Source organism: Crocuta crocuta, unplaced genomic scaffold (assembly GCF_008692635.1).
Source record: "Crocuta crocuta isolate KB4526 unplaced genomic scaffold, BGI_CrCroc_1.0 scaffold613, whole genome shotgun sequence".
NCBI lineage: Eukaryota > Metazoa > Chordata > Mammalia > Carnivora > Hyaenidae > Crocuta > Crocuta crocuta.
In genome coordinates, this window is record NW_027528880.1 from 1,094,609 (window position 1) to 1,104,869 (window position 10,261).

General features: G+C 57.0%; 1 protein-coding gene across 1 annotated transcript in view; it reads right to left on the reverse strand.

Annotated features, from left to right (window-relative positions):
* Positions 1 to 6,660: 6,660 nt before the first annotated feature.
* The window catches only part of GMEB2 (glucocorticoid modulatory element binding protein 2), a 22,786-nt gene continuing 19,185 nt past the window's right edge, over positions 6,661 to 10,261 (reverse strand). Inside the window, exons 10-11 of the mRNA XM_077756860.1 lie at positions 9,981 to 10,103; positions 6,661 to 9,210 (exon numbers count right to left, since the gene is read on the reverse strand). Coding sequence (XP_077612986.1) covers positions 8,552 to 9,210; positions 9,981 to 10,103 — 782 coding nt within the window. The 3' untranslated portion in view covers positions 6,661 to 8,551. The remainder of the gene's footprint in view (positions 9,211 to 9,980; positions 10,104 to 10,261) is intronic.

The window sequence follows — 10,261 nt, forward strand, 5'->3', positions numbered from 1 at the left end:
TGGAGGAGACGGTTTCTCCGATAGGTTCTGTGAGAACCGCTGTAATTCTTTTTTTTTTTTNCCATGAGATCCTGACCTGAGCCGAAGTCGGACGCTGAACTGACTGAGCCCCCCGGGTGCCCCTGGAGATCCGCTATAATTCTAACTGTTCTGTTAGGACAATTGGTTAGCATCTTGAAACAAAAATAGGGCAGGAGGATTCTCTACCCAAGACCTTACACCAAAATAAAACAATAGATGGATCAAAGACTTAAACAGAAGAAAACCAAATCAGCCATAAAGTTATAGAAGAAGCCGAGGAAGACTGTGTTGATTTGTTAGCCGTCCTGGCGTGGGAAGGCCTTTTTCAGGAAAACCAACCCAAGCAGCCAGTGCTCCCGTCTCCTCCCGTGCGGTTCACCGACTTCTAGTTTCACCGACTTCTGAAATCAGCCATGGGAATCAGCAAACACTTTTTTTTTCCTTCTCAGAGAACCAGTTCTTAAACATCTACCAGTACACCATTAACACATTTAACCACCAAAAAAAAAAAAAAAGGGACAACAATCGAGAAAGTCAAAAGCAAAACACACACTGACAAGAATTATACTTCATCTCAACAGCTAAAAGCTCTAAATGTAACGAAACCGCCTTTTGAGGAAATGCAAGATTGAATTACATAATATTTTCCACCTCACCATCAGTAAGGTCCCCAGACGTTGCACTGATGGAGAAAGGGCGTCTGAACGGGGACCACAGTGGCAATCAGGCTGCAGCGGGTCAGAAGTGCCGGGACACATCCGCCCAACGGCTGGCGGGCGTGCATGTCCAGAACCAAGTGTGCACGTGGCGTCTGCGGCTGCCTCCTGTCTGGTCACAGCGCCAAGGACGCCCCTGGCGCGCGTCATTGCCAGCATCCCCTCCTCTGTGCCACCAACTACTCTGAGGCCATAAAAGAGGAGGCATCTCAAATGTTGTGAAATGCCTTTTTTCCCAAGATACTTTGTCAGAGAAGAAAATTGAGGTGTACCACGACGCACCTTGGGCTTTTAAAAGATTTTAAAACTATATAAAGTTGAAAAGTCAGTTACAGAGATCAGAAGTAAACTGCATGGCCAGGAGAGGAGGGAGACTTACGTTTTTGGACGCTGGATTTGGATTTTGGATTAAGTGCACGTATTGCTTAGGCAAAGACAAAGGCAGAGCGTAAAAGGCCCGGCATCGGGTACCGAGTCGTGGGCTCCGGCGGGGAACAGTCCTCTGCCCTTCCCGGTCGCTCACGTGCCGGGATGACAGCCTTTCCCCTTCCAGCCCTGCAGACCGTCCAGATGCCAATGGTGCCAATTTCGTCATCTCCAGCAGGGGTCCCTCCCCGAAGCCCAGACCCGCACGGCCCGTCTCTTCCCTGCACGTCAGGCGGGCGTCTCACACCGCGCGTGGCCCACACCTTCCCCTGCTCTTCCAACAGCCTCCCGCGTTGGATAAATGAGCACGCCGTCCTCCCGCGTGCCCTGCTGGCCCGGACCCCTCCCCACGCCCCTCCTCCAACCGTCAGCACGCGCTGCGGCTCCGAACCCCAGCCGGCCCAGGAAGCGTGGGCGCCTCCAGCAGCCTCCTGGACCCTAGCAGCCCCTGCAACACTGCTCGGCGACGCCAACCGGCGGGTGCGGCGGGCGGGACGGGGCTCGGAGCGGGAGGGGGTCTGCAAGCAGGCTGTCATCTTCGAGACAGGACCTCGCATGGCCTCCACGGCCTCTCCTCGGCTGCCTTGCTCCGGACACTCGGCCCGGCCCGGGACCAGACGCGCCAGGCACCGCACGGGGCGCCACAGCCCCCTCCCGCGGTTCCAGCCCCGAAATGCAAAACCTCACGCCAACCACAAGGAAACATCGCAGACAAAATGACTGCTTCCTCAGAAACGTCCAGGCCAGGAAAGACCACGACAAGCTGGTGTTTCGAAAAACCCACATCCGTACGTACGGAATTAGGAGACAGTTAACAAAATGTGGATGTGGGCTAGGTACCAGCGATAGGTAAGTCTCCGTTTAATGATTGACAAAGGGCGTGTTCTTAGAAACAGGCAGTAAGGGGCCAGGGGTAAAGGCCACAATGTCTGCAACTTGCCCGCGGACGGCTCAGAAATCGCTGTTTATTTATGTAATAAGCCAGATGGGACAGGATGTCAGAAACTGGTGAATCCAGACGAAGAGTATATACACGTCCTTTTGCACTACGTTTGCAACTTGAGTGTAAGTTTGCTTGAAATTAACACCTCTAAGTTAGGCCGCAGTCCCTCGTCCCGCCTGCGTCCTGGCGGCCCTCCTCCCTCAGCAGAGCCCCTGGGAAAGCCCCCCGATAGCCCCGCCAGCATCACTCAGGAGTGAGGGGCTCGCAGGCCTCGGGCCCAAACCTCAGTTTACCTGTCTGGTCCTCAGCTACCTCAGTCTCTAGTTAAGATCCACATAGAGAGAAATTTAATACCCAGGCACAGGCCCCCAAGGACCCTCCCAGGGACTCAGCCAGGCTGGGAACAAGGAGGCGATCGAGTCTATGAGCGGGAGGNCACGAGGGCCAGGAAAGGTCTACACAGCCCATTGTCCCAGCTGCTCTCCCCACCCTGACCCTTCATCGGCTTTGCACCACCGTCTGTGCACCCCCACCCACACTTGGAACCCTTCCTGGACCCCCCAGACCAGAGCCCCTGGAGAGCGAGCTTTGTGGAGCTGGTGAGATTGGTCACTGTGAATATTTAGGACAATCTCATCAGGAAGATTGAGTACAATCCCCAGATCTCCCTGCTGTGCCCCCAGGAAAGGGGAGGCCTCCCTGGGGGCGGGGCCACCCTGTCCTCTAGGGTGACACCCTGGGGACGTGTGGAGGGCGTGTCTGCACTCCCAGCGAAGGGAGGAGCTCCCCTGATGGGAACTGGGGATTCTGCTGCAGCCCCAGCGCAGACCCCAAGCCTCCCAGCGGCACCTGACCTCTCCCCCGGGCCAGAAGTCTGGTGTGCTGTGTCCGGTGGGCTATACCCACCTTGACCCCCCACCCCACTGGGGGCAGAGCGGGGAGCCCCGGCTCCATGCACCATCCACACTGAGCAGGATGCAAGATGGGAGCGAGGGCCTCGCAGGCCAGAGCCCAGGGTCTCCTCTGTGGAAACACAGACGTGGCCAGAGACTCAAGTCCACAGCCCTGGCCTCTGAGTGTCATTTCTCAGCATGGAGCCAGCCTGCCCCACTGCCTCCCAGACGAGGTCTGGTCCCCAGCCACCCTGGTGCCTCCAGGAAGGACCTGGAGTGGTCAGAGGCTGGTCGCGTTCATGACAATGAACACACACTGCCGCGGAGACGTGGGAAGCTCCCCTGCAATCCAGAACATGCAGGATGCTGGCCACTAACTGTAAGTGTCCGGAGAGCCCCTAGACGGATGCAGCCGGCAGGCATCAAAGACCAACCCACACCCCATCTTCTCAAACGGGTACCAAAGCAAGGAAAGGGCAGCTTTCCAGTCACTGGTGCCGGGACAACGGAGCCGACGGATGAGGAGGGAATGAGCCTCAGCCCTAACTCACATCACACAAACTAAGAGCCCGGGCCATCTAAATGTCAGCACTAGAGTGAGGCTTCTGTAAGAAAACGGAATAAATCATCACAGCCTTGGGGTAGGCAAATGTTTCTTTACAAGAACATGAGAAGCACTAATATAAAAGAAAAAGTTGATAAACTGGATTTCATAAATATCAAAATTTTCTGTTCTTCAAAAGATACCAATGAGAAAAATAAAAATTAGCCACTGACTGAAAGAAGATATTCAAAATACACATATCTGATGAAAAGATGCATGTGGGCTATTTTTTTATTCTTAAAACTCAATATTTTCAAAGCATGGTTTAAGAAACATGAACAAAACGGGGGGTCCTCGGTGGCTCAGGTCATGATCCCATGGTTGTGGGATCGAGCCCCGTGTCAGGCTCTGCACCGACAGCTTGGAGCCTGATGGGGATTCTCTCTCCCTCTCTCTACCCCTCCCCTGCTTGTTCATGCTCTCTCTCTCTCTCTGTCTCTGTCTCTCTCTCTCTCTCACACACACACACACGAACAAAATCTTTGAACACACACTTCGCATAGGAAGATATACAAATGACCGCAAGCACGTTAAAAATGTGCCCAACATCACCAGTCACCAGGGAAAGGCAAATCAAGTGAGCTGGCACGTGCAACACAGGAAAATGTTAAGTTTGAAAAGGCTGGAAATACATGGTGCTGTCACACAGCACTGAGACATCACTGGCGGGATGAAAGGGCACAGCCACTTGGGAAGACAGTTTGGTGGGTTCTGATAAAGTCAAACAAACATTGACTTGTGGGCCAGCAAGTCTCCTACGTGTCTACCCAAGAGAAAGGAGTCTCACCACCGTTAGCGAAGCCTGGGGCGGGGGAGCTCCCCCTGCTGGTCGCATGGGGTGGAGTCAGTCTGTCCTTCAACTTGTGCCCGCGGGTTCATGGCAGCTTTATTTGTTGCTGCCAAAAACTGTAAACAACATGAATGTTCATTGTGAGGCTACCAGATAAACAAATTCTGGTGTATTTGTTTTTTTTTTTTTTAAGTTTATTTATTTATTTTGAGAGAGAGAGAAATGTGGGAGGGGCAGTGAGAGGGAAAGAGAATCCCAAGCAGGCTCCACACTGTCAGCACAGAGCCCAATGTGGGGCTCGATCCCACGGATTGTGAGATCATAACCTGAGCCAAAGTTGGTTGCTCAACCGAGCCCACAGGCACCCCCACAAATTCTGGTGTATTTGTATAATGAAATGCTACCCAGGAAACCACAGCGTGGCAAGCATGCTCACCAGGGCACGAAGGAAACCCAAGTACGATCCGCTGAGTGAGAGCGATCAGGCCCAAAAGAGCATTTATTTATTTATAATTTATTTTTAATGTTTTATTTATTTTTGAGAGAGAGACAGAGCACCAGCAGGAGAGGGGCAGAGAGAGAGGAAGACACAGAATCCGAAGCAGGCTGCAGGCTCTGAGCTGTCGGCACAGAACTGCGAGATCATGACCTGAGCTGAAGTCAACCGCTTAACCGACTGAGCCACCCAGGCGCCCCTATTTTGTAACTTTTTAAAATGTTTATTATTTTTGAGACAGAGAAAGCATGAGTGGGGAAGCAACAGAGAGAGAGACCCAGAATCCAAAGCAGGCTCCAGACTCCAAGCTGTCAGCACAGAGCCTGACACAGGGCTGGAACTCACCAACCATGAGATCATGACCTGAGCCAAAGTCAGACACTTAACTGACTGAGCCACCCAGGCTCCCCTGTGGACACGTTTTAAAGCCACCACGCAGAAGAGAGCTGAGTTATCCACACAGTAGGAAAACAGCAAGGAAAAAAAAAAAGCAGAGCCAGCCGGCAGAAAGCACAAGTCAAAACGACCTCAGCCTCAGCTGAAGCTACTTGGTACTTATCAGGAATGCACCAAAACACAAAAATGAAATATGAAAATAGAAAAGGAGGGGCGCCAGGAGGCTCAGTCAGTTGAGCATCTAACTTCAGCTCAGGTCACAATCTCATGGTTCACGAATTAGAGCCCCATGTCGGGCTCTGTGCTGACAGCTCAGAGCCTGGAGCTGCTTCGGATTCTGTCTCCCTCTCTCTTTGCCCTCCCCCCCCCAAATAAAATAAAAACATTAAAAATAATAAAAAAGGAAAAGATACTCCATGCCTCTACCAAACAAAAATAAATAAATGCTAACATAGCGATATCGATTCCAGACAACCTAAACTTTAGGGCAAAGATAAGAACACCCCCAAACTAGAAACAGGAAGGCACATTCATTGCTTAACGGAAGAGGGAATCCTCCACAAGGAGTGTTTCTCAAGCTTTTTGGCTCGGATCTGCAACCAGAGTTTCCAAAGGGCTGCTTTTACCACGTGTGCTGCGAGCTCCGTGGCCCTTGTACCTCGCACACTGCAAGGAACAGGCATGGCCCCTTAGTGGGTGTCCTCGGGGTAGGCTCCCACTCGCGGCTCCACAATGCAGGGCTGCCCTTCTGGGCTTGCGGGCCGCTGCAGAGTCCCCCCCGCCACGCCTCTCCAGCAAGGATGAGGAGCAGCCCTGGGCACTAGGGGCTGAGGGGCCCAGGGGCCGGGCTCCTCCTGAGAGGAGTGGGGAGACTTCAAAGCATCTGCAGTGGGAGGCCTGGTGGTCAAGGGACCCCTAGAAAGGGCTGTGGAGGGCACGGGACCCAGGACACAAACAGACCCCTCCCCTGGACACCTGCGGAAGACGCCCTGGCCCTGGGGGGCCCCCACGGCGCTCCCTCTCCCCGCCAGCCTCCCCTAACCAGGGCCAGGGCGCTCAGCCCGCACCCTGGCTCTACCCTGTCTGCCTCGGCGCAGAGGCCCTGCATTCTCACCTTGGGAACCCGGCCCGTGCAGGACCCTGAGGCCTGTACTCGCGGGCTGTCTCAGCAGGTGGCCAACCCACCACTCGAGGGCATCATCAAGCCTCTCGGCCTCCAGAAAACCACACAGGGAGGGCGGGGGCAATGGGGAGGGCCCCCAGACCACACTCTCAGGAGTGGGCGGCAGGCCGTGGTGTGTGCGCCCTCTGCAGTGGGCACACACCTATACGAACTTGCCACACACCACCTTTCATCTTAAGAGTCGGACACAAATTATGAAAAATGTTTTTACTTTAAATCAAAGTACCAAGCAGATACTTGCAAAACAACGTACAAAGTAGAACCCAGATGCTTCCCTGCCCCAGAGGGAACCGCCCCTGCCCCTCAGACACAGCCCGCGGTTCTGCCCCAGGGGACTGGAAGGGGAGCCGGCGCCCCCAGGGATGGAGGGGCCTCCCAGGCACAGGTGCTGGGCAGGGGGAGGGGCTGCGGTCATTTCTGAAGCTCTGGCGCCAACTTCCCTCCAGCGCCTGTGGTCTGAGGGCAGGGCGGCAGCTTCAGAGGGGCGGGCGCTCCTGACTTTGACAAAGGCTCCAAGGGCGAGACGTGGTTTTTCCTACGTGGTCTGAGCTGGTGCAGACAGGCAGAACTGGCTGGGCCGTGCCCATGCCCATTGGGCCCCGATGCCGAAGGCGTCAGGACTCAGCGGAGAGGAGTGTGGACCCCATCTGACCCGTGACAACAACAAACCCATTTGCAACAGAAAGGAAACAGAGAAAGACCACCTCAGTGGCTTGACTTGGGGGCCGAGAGCCGCTCAGGTGGTTCTGGGGCACCTGACAGATGGAAGGACGGAAAAATAACCCAGTTCCCTTCAAAGCACAAAGTGGGGGCAGCGGCTGGTCTCTGGAGCCCCCTCCCCTTCCCCTAGAGAAGATCTTCAGCAGGAACATAACTGGAGGGGGGGACCCCTGCCTGGTCTTCTGGGTCCCAAGTAACACCTGCAGACAGCCTTCGATGGCCCTGCCAGAGGGCATCCTGGGCCCCCCACATGCCCTCAGGCACCAGTGTCAGACAGTGGGGGTGGGGGGGAGCTGGGAGAGTCCCGGGGCCAAGCTGTCACAGTGGCCCCACCAGCAGACTGGGCACAGGGGTCGATACCCAGCCCCCACAAATCTTTCTCCGCTCCTGACTTCTGCTTGCACCCCGTGCCCCCCCACCCCGGGACCAAAGCCCCAGGGGCACAGCCACCCTCACACTCCCCTGGGGGGCCTGCCGGTTCTGGGAGCTCGTGGCAGGGACCCCAGTACAGTCACCTGCGGGCCGTTCCTACAGTCCTGTACAAAACACCCTGGAACCCAGAGCAAATTCGGGAAGCCTAGGCACTCAGCATTGTTTAGCGTGAAAATGCTATAAATCTGACTCTTCCAAGAAGCCTACTAAACAATCCACTTAAAAACACCCACAGTGCGTGTGCAACGCCCACAGTGCGTGTGTGACGGCCCCCGGGGGCCCTGCCGGGCGGAGGGAGATAGGGGTGCTGCCCCGTTCTCACCCCTGGGCAGATGCAAGCTCAAGCTGCCAGGGCCTGGGGTCTTCACTCCAACCCCCAGGTGCTCGGGAGCCCCAGACCGGGGCCACACGCAGAGCCGCGGCAGCGCCCACACAGTCCCGGAGACAGGGGAGCAGGGCGCCGGGCCACACTAACCCTACAGAAAACTGTGGGAAGAAACCAAATCCATAGGATCCATGGGTTTCCACACTTGGGGACGGTTCCCAAGACATGTGTTAGTGACACCCCCTCCCCCAGCCGGCTCCGGCCCACCCAGGGGCCCCTCGCTCCCACGGGGTCTGCACCCCGCTCCCCGGCTCTGCCTCCTCGTCCTCTCTGTCCGGCTCCTCATCAGGCCCGACGTGTAAACAGTATCAGTTAAGCAACAGATGGAAAAATGTATTTCCCAGGAAAGAAGGGGAGGAGGCTCCGAGTGGAGGGCTGGCTGCACAGGTCTGTTTTCAATCCCTTTTTCTCGTCGTGTTTTGGTGTTTCCTCTCTTTGGTTCAGCCTGACGTGGCCCGTGGGGCGATGGCACCATGCTCCCGCCCACGCGGCCCGAGGAGAGGAGGCCAGCCCTGTGCCCACGACGGGCCTGTCCTCCACCAACGTCTACTTGTGCTCCCGGCCTTCTGCCATGGCGGCCACCTCAATGGTGGCCGTGTGCTCCTCGGGGCCCGAGGCAGCCACGGCGCTCTCGACGGCTCCCGTGGGCACTGTCACAATGGTGCTGCCCCCGGGCGACATCTGGGCCACGTTCTGCAGGGTGGGGCCCAGGCCGGGCAGGGTGAGCAGCTGCAGGGGGCTCACCACCTTGACCACAGTGCTGCCGTCCTGCATGGCGGCCGTGCTCAGGACCGTGAGGCTGGACGCGTCCGGGTGGATCTCCACTGTGCTGGGGAAGGTGGCGCCTGATGAAGCCAGCACCGTGTAGCCCCCGAGCAGCGGCGAGGCCGGGGAGCCGGCGGGAGCGGCCTGCGTGGGCCCCTTGCCCAGGGCAGGGGAGGGGAGGGCAGACACCACTTTGCCGAGCGGCACGCCGGTCAGCTGGGAGACGGGCATGCCGGGGCTGAGGGCGATCTGGGCAGACTGGGTGAGCACCTGCGAGGCAATGGCAGCTGGTCCAGACGTGGCCCTTGCGAGCCGTGGCCGCTTCGCGGGGGGCGGCAGGGAGACAGGCGTGAGTGTCATGAGCACGTTGCTGAGGTGCTGAGATTTGTGCTTCAGTTCCTTGGCTCGGCGTCGGTGCTCATCGCACTGCTGTTCCAGGGCTGCCAGAGGACAGGGACAGAGCGTCACCATGAGGGTGGGGGGGCAGGAGTGTCACCGCGGGGACACGGCACACAGAACATCCCTCAGCTGGGGCACCTGGGAGGCTCAGTCGGTTGAGCGTCTGACTTCAGCTCAAGTCATGATCTCATGGTTCGTGGGTTCGAGCCCCGCGTCGGGCCCGGTGCTGACAGCTTAGAGCCTGGAGCCTGTTTCACTCTGTGACTCCCTCTCTCTCTGACCCTCCCCTGCTCACGCTGTCTCTCTCTCTCTCAGAAATAAATAAAACATTTAAAAAAAATTTTTTTAATCAAGAAAAGAACATCCCTCAGGGGCCATGAAGACACAGCAACAGAGCAGGGACGGGACGGAACAGAGCATCAGACCACACATGCCCTGACCAGGGGCCTCACCCCCCAACAGTGATACCCTCCGTGGGGCCCTCATTGACTGCCCCTCCAAGCTGCGGGACAAGGAGACAGACCTTCCCATCCTAGCCCTCCGATCTTCGTAACCACTGCACGGAAAGTCTCATGACACGTTAGGATAAAAAGTAGGTCAAAACCCACACATAAGCCTCCCGAAGTGTAGATGACGGGACAGACCGGGAAAGACGGCACAGGCGTCAGAGGTGACTCTGGGGTGACAGTGGCTCTTGTTCACCTCTCTGCTGGTCCTTCCAGACTCCCGGCCCCGCCCTGGGCTCTCGGGAGCAGCCCCCGGCCTCCCGCGTGGCTGTGACCAGGGCCAGCCAGGGGGCCGCCACACGCACCTGCCAGGTCCCGGGCGTACTGCTCCCGGGAGCGGTCCATCTGGCACTTGTGGCTGGCCAGCACCTTCTTCACCAGGTCCAGCATGCCGAAGTTCTGCACGATGTTGTTGAGGAGGACGGCATCTTCAAGGCAAGGCGAGCACGCGGTGAGAATGGGGCCCGGCCTAACGGGGGCGCCCCAGGGACACACAGCGTCCCCCACACGGCCCTGTTCCGCCACCAGAAGCCCAGCCATGGCGCCACCGGGGCCTGAGTCAATGACTCGTCTGGCATCCTGAGTT